This window comes from Salvelinus sp. IW2-2015, unplaced genomic scaffold (assembly GCF_002910315.2).
Source record: "Salvelinus sp. IW2-2015 unplaced genomic scaffold, ASM291031v2 Un_scaffold1451, whole genome shotgun sequence".
Taxonomy (NCBI): Eukaryota; Metazoa; Chordata; class Actinopteri; order Salmoniformes; family Salmonidae; genus Salvelinus; species Salvelinus sp. IW2-2015.
The window spans coordinates 187,457-200,705 of NW_019942916.1; the positions used below are offsets into that span (position 1 = coordinate 187,457).

The following is a 13,249-nucleotide window of genomic DNA, read 5'->3' on the forward strand; positions in this document are numbered from 1 at the left end:
AGGCAATGCTACCTAATACTAATTGAGTGTATGTAAACGTCTGACCCACTGGGAATGTGATGAAAGAAATAAAAGCTGAAATAAGTAATTCTCTACTATTATTCTGACATTTCACATTCTTAAAATAAAGTGGTGAACCTAACAGACCTAAGACAGGGAWTTTTTACTAGGATTAAATGTCAGGAATTGTGAAAAACTGAGTTTAAATGTATTTGGCTAAGGTGTATGTAAACTTCCGACTTCAACTGTGCATCAAGCTCCGTTTCGCCAGTCAGGGTTAATCACACATATTTGAAATGTCAATTTAAGACACTATAAAATTGTATACCACCCCACACTGTACAATAAAACAAAAGGTCTTCATATTATCAGTTCTGCAATGCCTCTTGTCAAGCTTGATTCTTTGCCCAACTACTGTTGATGGAACAGTTTTTCATGAGAAGCACAATGAACTTACCAAGGAACAGAAAACTTTAGAATTTCATTCAGAAAGTAAAATGTGTATTGACGATTGTACACTTATTGTTTACAGAGAACATTTAATTCATCCAAAATATTACAATAAAACTTTAATTACCAAGGCTCAAAAGAGGGTAAAACACCACATGAAAACAGGGTGCCGTTGGGGACAGTACAGTCTAAAGAACTGCCCTCTAGCATAATGAGTCATAAAACAACATGTTTTTGGAGGAAAGGACACCTTTGTGTATATTGTAAAAACACTAGCCGTGGAGGCCTTGCCGTATCCCTGGCCTGATAATCATGAGTGCCAGAATGATGCATTGTTCTTCCGTCTCTTCTTACTCCAGTGCCTCATTGCTTTTCTGGAATGGAAACAGGATGAATGAAAATTAGATAAATAAAAAAAAATAGGGAGATGTCCTGAGATAATCCCAGTGTCCCACACTCCAAGCCATTTACTCTTCTGTATCCCTCATGCTACAAAAAATCCCCCCCCCCCCATTTAAAAAAAATTAATCTCTCACACAACAAATATCACCTAATTTTATTCTCTCACCTTGCCCCTCCACTTCGAAGTCATCCGGCAGCAGTTTGTCCTGTCTGTTACCCAGTGTGAAGGCTAGGAAGGCCAGGATGAGAGAGTCCAAGACACAGATCATAGCCAGGATGTAGGCCCACCTCACTGTACAGTTCCCCAGGGTGTACTTGCCTGTCCGCTCGCCACACATCCTCTTCACCTCCGGGGCGTCCCAGCCGTCAGGGTAGATCATACAGCCCATCACCATCAGGATGGCTGGGGAGGGAGGGACGGACAGGCGGACGTTACCGTTACCGTTATCAGGTGTGCCAAACTCATTTTCACCGTGGGCTGCATTCGGTCTTCACCGTGGTCCGGAGGGCCGCAAATATTCACCCTCAAAATTCGTTAAAAATACTGTAATTCTCTATCCATCACTTTTTMAATTTTTGATGCTCCCTGACTGTTTAGCTTTTGTTTTGATGACTGTTATCTAGCTGGACAGAGTGAAGAGACTATAAATGACTGTTATCTAGCTGGACAGAGTGAAGAGACTATAAATGACTGTTATCTAGCTTGGGACAGAGTGAAGAGACTGTAAATGACTGTTATCTAGCTGGACAGAGTGAAGAGACTATAAATGACTGTTATCAAGTGGACAGAGTGAGAGGACTATAAATGACGTTATCAGCTGGACAGAGTGAAGAGACTATAAATGACTGTTATCAAGATGGACAGAGTGAAGAGACTATAAATGACTGTTATCAAGCTGGACAGAGTGAAGAGACTATAAATGACTGTTATCAAGATGGACAGAGTGAAGAGACTATAAATGACTGTTATCAAGATGGACAGAGTGAGAGAGCTATAAATGACTGTTCAAGATGGACAGAGTGAAGGACTATAAATGACTGTTATCAGCTGGACAGAGTGAAGAGACTATAAATGACTGTTATCAAGATGGACAGAGTTAGAGACTATAAATGACTGTTATCAAGCATGGACAGAGTGTAAGAGACTATAATGACTTTTATCAAGTGGACAGAGTGTAGAGATTATAGATGACTGTTATCAAGCTGGACAGAGTGAGAGACAAAATGACTGTTATCAAGATGGACAGAGTGAAGAGACTATAAAGACTGTTATCAAGCTGGACAGAGTGAGAGACTATAAATGACTGTTATCAAGATGGACAGAGTGAGAGACTATAATGACTGTTATCAAGTGGACAGAGTGAGAGACTATATGACTGTTATCAAGCTGGACAGAGTGTAGAGACTAAATGACTGTTATCAAGATGGACAGAGTAAGAGACTGTAAATGACTGTTATCAAGCTAGACAGAGTGGAAGAGACTGTAAATTGTAGTCATGCATAATAAATATAGAGTTATTCTTCATTCAAGTGATGAGATCGTTACTTAAAGAACGTATAATCTAAAAAATAATGTACAAACATTGGACATGAGTGACAGACACATTCTCAACATCAACTGTTCAGAGGAGACTGGTGAATCAGGCCTTGAATTGCTGCAAAGAAAACCACTACTAAAGGACACAAATAAGAATAGACTTGCTTGAAACACGAGAATGGAACTTGACGTGGAAATCTGTCCTTTGGTCTGATGAGTCCAAATTTGAGATTTTTGGTTCCAACCGCGTGTCTATGTGAGACGCAGAGTAGGTGAACAGATGATCTCCGCATGTGTGGTTTCGCCCATGAAGCATGGAGGAGGAGGTGTAATGTGGGTGCTTTGCTGGTGACACTGTCTGTGATTATTTAGAATTCAAGGCACACTTAACCAGCATGGCTACCACAGCATTCTGCCGCGATACCCATCCCATCTGGTTTGCTGCTTAGTGGGACTATCATTTTTTGTTTTCAACAGGACAAATGACCCAACACACCTCCAGGCTGTGTGAGGGCTATTTGACCAAGAAGGAGAGTGATGGAGTGCTGCATCAGATGGCCTGGACTCCACAATCACCCGCCTTCAACCCAATTGAGATCGTTTGGGATGAGTTTGAACGCAGAGTGAAGGAAAAGCAGCCAACAAGTGCTCAGCATGTGTGGGAACTCCTTCAAGACGTTGGAAAAGCATTCCTCATGAAGCTTGTTGAGAGAATGCCAAGAGTGTGCAAAGCTGTTGTCAAGGAAAAGGTGGCTACTTTGAAGAATCTAACATAAAGTTTGATTTGTTTAACACTTTTTTGGTTACTACATGATTCCATACGTGTTAATTCATAGGTTTGATTCTTCACTATTATTCTATAATGTAGAAAATAGTTAATATTTTATCCCTTGAATGAGTAGGTGTGTCCAAACCTTTGACTGGTACTGTATATACACTACCGTTCAAAAGTGTGGGTCACTTAGAAATGCAATAAAGCAATAAACTGGCCTTTTTTAGCTAGTTGAGTATCTGGAGCATCAGCATTTGTGGGTTCGATTACAGGCTCAAAATTGCCAGAAACAAAGACCTTTCTTCTGAAATTCGTCAGTCTTTATTCTTGTTCTGAGAAATAAGGCTATTCCATGAGAAATTTCCAAAAACTGAGATCTCGTACAACGCTGTGTACTACTCCTTTCTCAGAACAGCGCAAACTGGCTCTAACCAGAATAGAAAGAGGAGTGGGAGGCCCCGCGTGGCACAACTGAGCAAGAGGACATTAGAGTGTAATAATGATAATTACAACAAACTGAATGAACACTTATTTTAACTTAATATATACATCAAATAAATCTATTTAGTCTCAAAATAAATAATGAAACATGCTCAATTTGGTTTACATAATGCACAAACACAGTGTTGGAGAAGAAAGTAAAAGTGCAATATGTGCCATGTAAAAAAGCTAACATTTAAGTTCCTTGCTCAGAACATATGAAAGCTGGTGGCGGTTCAATATTCCCAGTTAAGAAGTTTTAGGTTGTAGTTATTATAGGAATTATGACGAGTCCACTAATTCTCTAAATACCATTTGTATTTCATATACCTTTGACTATTGGATGTTTCTATAGGCACTATAGTATTGCCAGCCTAATCTCGGAGTTGATAGGCTTGAATCATTAAGACGCTGTGCTTCAAGCATTGCTGAGAGCTGCTGGCAAACGCAGTAAAGTTTGAATGAATGCTTACGAGCCTGCTGCTGCCTACCACCCTCAGTCAGACTGCTCTATCAAATATCAAATCATAGACTTAACTATATTATAATATAACACAGAAAAACAAGCCTTAGGTCATTAATATGGTCAAATCCGGAAACTATCATTTTGAAACAAAACATTTATTCTTTCAGTGAAAATACGAACCGTTCCATATATATCTAGCGGGTGGCATCCCTAATTCTAAATATTGCACAACCTTCAATGTTATGTCATAATTATGTAAAATTCTAGCAAATAGTTCGCAACGAGCCAGGAGGCCCAAACGGTTGCATATACCCTGACTCTGTGTGCAATGAACGCAAGAGAAGGACACAATTCCCAGTTAATATTGCCTGCTAACATTAATTTATTTTAACTAAATATGCAGGTTTAAAAAACATACTTCTGTGTATTGATATAAGAAAGGCATTGATGTTAATGGTTAGGTACATTCGGCAACGATTGTGCTTTTGTTAAATCATCCCCCGTTTGGCGGTAGGCTGTGATTCGATGATAAATTAACAGCACCGCATTGACTATATGCAACGCAGGACAAGCTGGTTAACCTAGTAATATCATCAACCATGTGTAGTTAACTAGTGATTATGTGAAGATTGATTGTTTTTTATAAGATAAGTTTAATGCTAACTAGCAACTTACCTTACCTCCTTGCTGCACTCGTGTAACAGGTGGTCAGCCTGCCACGCAGTTTCCTCGTGGAATGCAATGTAATGGACATAATCGGCACCAAAAATGCTGACCAATTGTTTATGAAAACTTGAAAATCGGCCCTAATTAATCGGCCATGCTGATTAATCAGTCGACCTCTACTTGTGAGGCGTCTGTTTCTCAAACTAGACACTCTAATGTACTTGTCCTCTTGCTCAGTTGTGCACCGGGGCCTCCCAACCCTCTTTCTATTCTGGTTAGAGCCGTTTGCGCTGTTCTGTGAAGGGAGTAGTACACAGCGTTGTACGAGATCTTCAGTTTCTTGGAAATTTCTCACATGGAATAGCCTTCATTTCTCAGAACAAGAATAGACTGATGAGTTTCAGAAGAAAGTTCTTTGTTTCTGCCATTTTGAGCCTGTAAATCGAACCCACAAATGCTGATGCTCCAGATACTCAACTAGTCTAAAGGGCCCGTTTTTTGCTTCTTTAATCAGAACAACAGTTTTCAGCTGTGCTAACATAATTACAAAAGGGGTTTCTAATGATCAATTAGCCTTTTAAATGATAAACTTGGATTAGCTAACACAACATGCCATTGGAACACAGGAGTGATGGTTGCTGATAATGGGCCTCTGTACGCCTATGTWMATATTCCATTTWAAAAATCAMCTGTTTCCAGCTACCATAGTCATTTACAACATTAACAAWGTCTACACTGTATTTCTGATCAATTTMATGTTATTTTAATGGACAAWWWWWWWTGCTTTTCTTTAAATAACAAGGACATTTCTAAGTGACCCCAAACTTTTGAACAGTATTGTATATATATGTTGTTTTTTTACTCAAAAGACCCGCGGGATGGCTTGAATGAGTTTGACACGTGGGTTAGACAGTCAGATACGCAGACAGGGAGCTTCTTAGCCGTCAGGGTAGATCATACAGCCCATCAGGATGGCTGGGGACAGACCAAGGATATACACTGGCCTTGGAGACGTCCATATGTATTTGGTCAGTAAAGCTAAACATTTTAATTTGTTTCCATACTCCAACATTTTGAATTTGAGATCAAATGTTCCTATTGGGCAGAATGTAATCTGAAACACAACCAAAATAAACTGCAAATGCATCCACGTTTGTGGAGTCACAAGCTTGATGTAATCATTAAGTACAAGGAATATGGAACCAAATACTACTCTTTTGACTACTTTATTACACTGTAAGTGAATTTGTCCAAATACTTATGACTTCTTCAAATAGGGGGGGGGGACTAGATACATAAAGTGTTTTTATTTCTAAAGGATTTAACAGATATGTATGAAAAAAATCCTCAAAATAAAAGGTGACATTCTGTACTGTCGCCTCATATGAAACATTTGATCTCAAATCCAAAATGCTMGAGTATAGAGACACATTTACAATTTACTGTCTGAATACATATGGAGGTGAATGCCTATAGCAATACAGTGAATGATTGAGTGGATATGTACTGTATGACTGTTTGTGGGACAGAACAGACAGACAGACAGACAGACAGACAGGCAGGCAGGCAGGCAGGCAGGCAGGCAGACAGACAGACAGACAGACAGACAGACAGACAGACAGACAGACAGACAGACAGACAGACAGACAGGCAGGCAGGCAGGCAGGCAGGCAGGCAGACAGACAGACAGACAGACAGGCAGGCAGGCAGGCAGGCAGGCAGCAGGCAGGCAGGCAGGCAGGCAGACAGACAGACAGACAGACAGACAGGGAGCAGGCAGGCAGGCAGGCAGGCAGGCAGGCAGGCAGGCAGGCAGCAGGCAGGCAGGCAGGCAGGCAGGCAGGCAGACAGACAGACAGACAGGCAGGCAGGCAGGCAGGCAGGCAGGCAGGCAGGCAGGCAGGCAGGCAGGCAGGCAGGCAGGCAGCGGCAGGCAGGCAGGCAGGCAGGCAGGCAGGCAGGCAGGCAGGCGCAGGCAGGCAGACAGACAGACAGACAGACAGACAGACAGACAGACAGACAGACAGACAGAACAGACAGACAGACAGACAGACAGACAGACAGACAGACAGACAGACAGACAGACAGACTATCCACAATGGTTTTGCCAATAATACCTGAGATATCATAACTGTGTGTCAAAAGCCTTGTACATCCGTTGTAAAACCTGAGTACGTACGGACCTTCCGTATAGATATAGACTGTACTAAGAGACAAAACATTACATGTATCATGTCACATGTAATCCATCTACCCCTTGAAGGTAGGCGTGAACGTAGGTGTCAGAATCTGGACTCAAACAGAATCCCTTCGGGCTGGCGTCCACAGAGTTGTTGTCATCTGCTGACAATAGCACTGGACCCAAGCCACCTCTGAAAGAGGAGAGATGTCACTGGGGAGTCACTGACTATACACGATAGGTTTGTCACCTCTCCTGGACAACGGGGATGACAACTACAACCAGGGGGCGGTATGACTGTACATACCGTATGACTGTTTGTGAGCCAAGGTTGCTAGAGGCTGATAAAGAGGTGGACCAGCAAGGGCATTTTAATACAATATACATTAAAATGTACAGGCTAGTTAGGTTAGAGAATGTCTTCTAATCTCACCTGATGCAAACTGCATCCACCCACAGATCTTGTAGACGCTCCCAGTGTTGCAAAACCAGAAACAGAGTAAACAGACCATACAGCCCACTATCAGCAGCATGGATGTACCCACGAAGAAGAGGGCTGTTCTAAAGGCTGGGGACGGGATGGACGAAAGTCCAAGGCACTTCCTTTATGAAGAGGAGGAGGAGGAGAGGAAGCAGGTTGAGGGGAGGAAAGAGAGAGATTACTGCAATGATCTCTGATGTCCAATGAAAAATGTCTTCTGCGTTATTCAAACCCCTCCGAAAGACACACAGAATAGCTGCACACACAGAACAGGCTACACATACAGAGAGGTGGAGCAGAGGATGACATCATATTATTAGTATAGATCTCTGTGGGTTAGAGGTGGAGCAGAGGGCAGCCATACTACTATTAGTAATGATCTCTGTGGGTTAGAGAGCTGAGCAGAGGGCGCCATACTATATTAGTATAGGATCTCTGTGGTTGGAGAGGCTGGAGCAGAGGGCAGTCATACTACTATTAGTATAGGATCTCTGTGGGTTAGAGAGGCTGGAGCAGAGGGCAGTCATACTACTATTAGTATAGGATCTCTGTGGGTTGGAGAGGCTGGAGCAGAGGGCAGCATACTACTATTAGTATAGGATCTCTGTGGGTTGGGAGGCTGGAGCAGAGGGCAGTCATACTACTATTAGTATAGGATCTCTGTGGGTTGGAGAGGCTGGAGCAGAGGGCAGTCATACTACTATTAGTATAGGATCTCTGTGGGTTAGAGAGGCTGGAGCAAAGGGGCAGTCATACTACTATTAGTATAGGATCTCTGTGTGTGGAGAGGCTGGAGCAGAGGGCAGTCATACTACTATTAGTATAGGATCTCTGTGGTTGGAGAGGCTGGAGCAGAGGGCAGTCATACTACTATTAGTATAGGATCTCTGTGGGTTAGAGAGGCTGGAGCAGAGGGCAGTCATACTACTATTAGTATAGGATCTCTGGGTTGGGAGAGGCTGGAGCAGAGGGCAGTCATACTACTATTAGTATAGGATCTCTGTGGGTTGGAAGGGGAGCAGAGGGCAGCATACTAGTATTAGTATAGGACTCTGTGGGTTAGAGAGGCTGGAGCAGAGGGCAGCATACTATATTAGTATAGGATTTCTGTGGGTTGGAGAGGCTGGAGCAGAGGGCAGTCATACTACTATTAGTATAGGATCTCTGTGGGTTGGAGAGGCTGGAGCAGAGGGCAGTCATACTACTATTAGTGTTAGAAAAGGCACCAGTGGAGTTGGTGGAATAATCCTTTAATCATGGCACTTACTCAGCTGAGCCAGGGGCGCTTTAATTAGGTCAGGTGGCAATGACGGACAGATCTCATCCACATAAAAGGAGGAAAACGGCATCGCCCTGATCTCGCTGCTTTCTCTTCCTTAACTCCGTCTGCTCCAGAAGTTCTGTGCTCCATGAAATCCCACTACTCCAGTATAAATATACCACTTATTGGTTAAAGGAATTCCTGCCTCCGTCCTTCCATTCTTTCTGTCACCTGACACGTGACCACCTGTTCACCCTTCACTGTCAGTCATCCTACCGTCCATGCTAGCCACACAGATCCACAATCTTCAATTAGTATATGCATCTCTGTGGTTGAGAGGCTGAGCAGAGGGCAGGTCCATACTACTTTAGTATAGGATCTCTGGTGGGTTGGAGAGGCTAGAGCAGAGGCAGGCTCATACTACTATTCAGTATAGGATCTCTGTGGTGGGAGAGGCTGGAGCAGGGCAGTCATACTACTATTAGTATAGCATCTCTGTGGGTTGGAGAGCTGAGCAGAGGGTAGTCATACGTACTATTAGTATAGGATCTCTGTGGGTTGGAGAGGCTGGAGCAGAGGGCAGTCATACTACTATTAGTATAGGATCTCTGTGGGTTGGAGAGGCTGGAGCAGAGGGCAGTCATACTACGCCCATTAAGCAGTTTAGTGATTATTACAATGGTTCAAAGGGATGTGTTTTTTCATTCTCATCACAGTTTTTACTCTGTACTGAAGAATGAACTGCTGACATTGTGTCAACGGTGGACTAATGAACAAAATACTAAAAGATAGTTATTGTGTAAAGTGACCCTTTAAAGGGGCAATCWGCTGTTGAAACAATTACAAAGCGACTCCCTGGCACTGTTTCMGTAAAAATCGGCYGGATGGGACTGGAGAAATMTTAKCACTCTCAAATGTATAGACAGAGCTATGGWTGCAAGGACTGACCATCCATGATATCAAAATAATATTTGTAACCARACTTTGAGGCTATACAGTGAWTGATTACATGTACTTTGTTTACAAACATTTGGAGTAAAACAATCTTATAGTTTGGGTTCTGATGAGGTACAATAGTTGAGGAGCAGAGCCTAAATAAAAAATGAAAATACCAGTGGATGTAAATACTAACCTTAACTAAGCTTATAAATTATATTCAAGAATCATCGGGTTCATATCACTTATTTTTATGTCCAAAAATAGATGTAGTAACTGCAGATTGACCCTTTAAGTGCCTTGCCTTTACAGATGTAGTAACTGCAGATTGACCCTTTAAGTGCCTTGCCTTTACAGATGAGCTCAGAGGTCAGCGCGTTGCCGATACAGTAGTGAAACAGGCCGAAGTATCCGGCCTGCGGGGTGTTGACGCTGTCTCCGATCCAGTACGGTTGGATGAACACCACCATTTCTATGATGGAAAAACAGATGGTGAATATCGCCCACAGGACGCCGACGGCTCGCGCGTTCCTGACGTAGTTGGTGTGATAGATTTTGGCCGCCTCCTGTGCAGGGAGCATTTTCTCACTTTTTGATTTGGTCTCGACTTTCTCTGTTGTTGACATCTTGTTGACGAGCAAATAGATGGCGTTGAGGGTGAAGACGTGGAAGATGCGCAGATAACTCTTCTCGAGTCACCAGAAAGTCACCCGTCTTGAGGCACCAGAGAGTATGAGCATGAAGCTTTCAGGTGAGATACTTCTCAGCACTTACTGTCAGTTACTGTCCGTTTYAGTTTCTCTTCAATGCCAACTTGTTTTCAGTGAACGCTCCGTTTGGTCGTCTGCCAGACACTTCCAAGGATCCAGATTAACTTGTCATATAAAATTATAATTGAATGTATAAAAGGAAGATTTAAGTCCACAAAACAAATATTTTCTAATACAAGACCCACTGAGCGCTCAGGTCATTGTCTTTGTTTTACTTCGCCTTGAAYTCCGTGAGAAGATCAGTGCTCTGTAGCAGCCGACAGATCCTACTTGWTAAGAGTTGGTGTGTCTCCTAAGGTGTTGGAAACAAACCGTGCAAGTAATGGTGTGATATGTTGAATTATTCAAGGTAAGGAGATGAGAGGCGTTAGGAGTGATGGAGCACGTTGCTTAGTGGAACCAGATACATCTAACTACGTGTTAGTCATTTGATTTATTTATAAGGCTGTTGACTAACGGGACAATTCTTCAATGTGATGTAATAACTTCAACATTGTTCACAAACGCAAAAAGTAGTAGTTTTTAATAACACAACATAGCTTTGTTACAATATTAAATGTCCAATGCAGCCGTTTTTATCTCAATATCATATCGTTTCTGGGTAACATTTAAGTACAAAGCCATCAATCACGTGACACCATTCATTTCRATTTGAAGACTTAATAGCGCATTAAAGCCAAATGAAATRGGTTAAGATGGCATCTCATGGAGACARAAAACGCGCAGTTTGAGGTACTCCAGGATGTAAATTCTCAGTGCTGCCCCCTCTAATTGAGTAACTCAAGTTGAACTTCCGACAGCAACTAAATTATCCTTAGAACTTTTCTGTGTGCAATTTTAAAATAATCGTTTCAAGTGAAGATTCACCACGAAGATGGCCATTTCCCCATTCCCTATCCTGTTTTCTGCAGTACCACGGTCGGCCTTGAACTTGCTTCAATGAGAGGGGGCAGTCGTTCTCCCCTGGTGTAAATGTACAGAGTTTACTGGCATGTCACATTGGAGACACACGATACAGGCAAGCTACAATTACTGTAGAAACATTATATAGCTCTGGCCCATGGTTCCTAAAACTAAATACTATAGAAACATTATATAGCTCTGGCCCATGGTTTCTAAAACTAAATACTATAGAAACATTATATAGCTCTGGCCCATGGTTTCTAGAGATAAATACTGTAGAAACATTATATAGCTCTGGCCCATGGTTTCTAAAGCTAAATACTATAGAAACATTATATAGCTCTGCCCATGGTTTCTATAGCTAAATTCTGTAGAAACATTATATAGCTCTGGTCCATGGTTTCTATAGCTAAATACTATAGAAACATTATATAGCTCTGGCCCATGGTTTCTAGAGATAAATACTATAGAAACATTATATAGCTCTGGCCATGTTTCTAAAGCTAAATACTTAGAAACATTATATAGCTCTGGCCCATGGTTTCTAGAAGATAAATACTGTAGAAACATTATATAGCTCTGGCCATGGTTTCTAAAACTAAATACTTAGAAACATTATAGCTCTGGCCCATGGTTTCTAAAGCTAAATACTGTAGAAACAATTATAGCTCTGGCCCATGGTTTCATAGCTAAATACTGTTAAACATTATATAGCTCTGGCCATGGTTTCTAGAGATAAATACTGTAGAAACATTATTATAGCTCTGGCCCATGGTTTCTATAGAATAAAATACTGTAGAAACATTATATAGCTCTGGTCCATGGTTTCCATTAGCCGACAATTGTTTTTTGGCTAATTAAATAAAATATTAAAAGCTGATAAATAAACTGTTTCCGGCCAAAATGACCGGGAGAAATATATATATTTAAATGAAAATACCAGTGGATGTAAATACATTTGACCCTCACGCATATCGGTTTATAGGTTAATTTGCATAATTGTGTGGAATTAAATTGGCCTGTGTGTATTTTGGTTAGTCATCAATGTATCTTATTTATCCAACACAACTATCACACAAGCACAGCATACAGAGCCTATTTTGAGAGGGATTTCTCCTGCAGATCCTCAGCTGGAGTAAAACATGTGCTTTTATAATACCATTCATTAAGCAACAATTTTAAATGCAAATAGTTAATTTGATTACCTTTTCGGGAGTCTTATGGCGTGGGGGTAAAAACTGTTGAGAAGCCTTTTTGTCCTAGACTTGGCACTCCGGTACTGTTTGCCATGCGGTAGTAGAGAGGGGTGACTGGGGTGGCTGGGGTCTTTGACAATTTTTAGGGCTTTCCTCTGACACCGCCTGGTGTAGAGGTCCTGGATGCCAGGCAGTTTAGCCACAGTGATGTACGGGGCCATACGCACTACCCTCTGTAGTGCCTTGCGGTCGGAGGCCGAGCAATTGCTTTACCAGGCAGTGATGCAACCAGTCAGGATGCTCTCGATGTAGCAGTTGTAGAACCTTTTGAGGATCTGAGGACCCATGTGTAACAGCAGTAGGTCTGTAACTTTCATAGCTAACTATGTAAAAATAGGCCTACATAATGCTGACAAATAAAAACAGTAGAAAATATGATAAACTCAGTTTCTTTCAATCACATTCAACTCTACTCAGCCTCTCTGCCTCCCCTTATATCTGTCTTGAGCTAATCATTATAGTGAAATGCAACATTTGTATCAAATCAATCAATTGTGTCTGTCGGGAATCTTTCGCTAGCAAACTTGCAACATCTTATCAGTGAGCAGTGAGCTGCTGTAACAAACCACCACCATCCCTCATAATCTGGGCCATCATTCCCATATAGGGCATATGGAGATGTAACTAGGGACAGGTTTTGGATGTGGAGGAATGGTACCAATGGTTTTTCCTAGCCACCGTGCTTCTACA

The 13,249-nt window shown here is 41.8% G+C and overlaps 1 protein-coding gene across 1 annotated transcript; it reads right to left on the bottom strand.

The window, feature by feature from the left end:
- Window positions 1-357: 357 nt before the first annotated feature.
- Window positions 358-10,650, bottom strand: LOC112070891 (LHFPL tetraspan subfamily member 5 protein-like). Its single transcript, XM_024138343.2, has 4 exons — window positions 9,975-10,650; window positions 7,386-7,551; window positions 1,019-1,255; window positions 358-824 (listed from the first exon to the last, which is right to left on the bottom strand). Exons 1-4 carry the CDS (start codon window positions 10,254-10,256, stop codon window positions 814-816), a joined length of 696 nt encoding a protein of 231 aa, XP_023994111.1. The 5' UTR covers window positions 10,257-10,650; the 3' UTR covers window positions 358-813.
- Window positions 10,651-13,249: the final 2,599 nt, after the last annotated feature.

What these genes read in the sequence shown, in the direction of transcription:
- LOC112070891 (XM_024138343.2), bottom strand. Translation starts at nt 10,256, where the DNA reads ATGTCAACAACAGAGAAAGTCGAGACCAAATCAAAAAGTGAGAAAATG. An exon ending in AGCTCATCTGTAAAGGCAAG is followed by an intron (nt 7,552 to 9,974) that starts GCACTTAAAGGG and finishes TCATAAAGGAAG; the next exon opens with TGCCTTGGACTTTCGTCCAT. An exon ending in GTGGATGCAGTTTGCATCAG is followed by an intron (nt 1,256 to 7,385) that starts GTGAGATTAGAA and finishes CTCCCTCCCCAG; the next exon opens with CCATCCTGATGGTGATGGGC.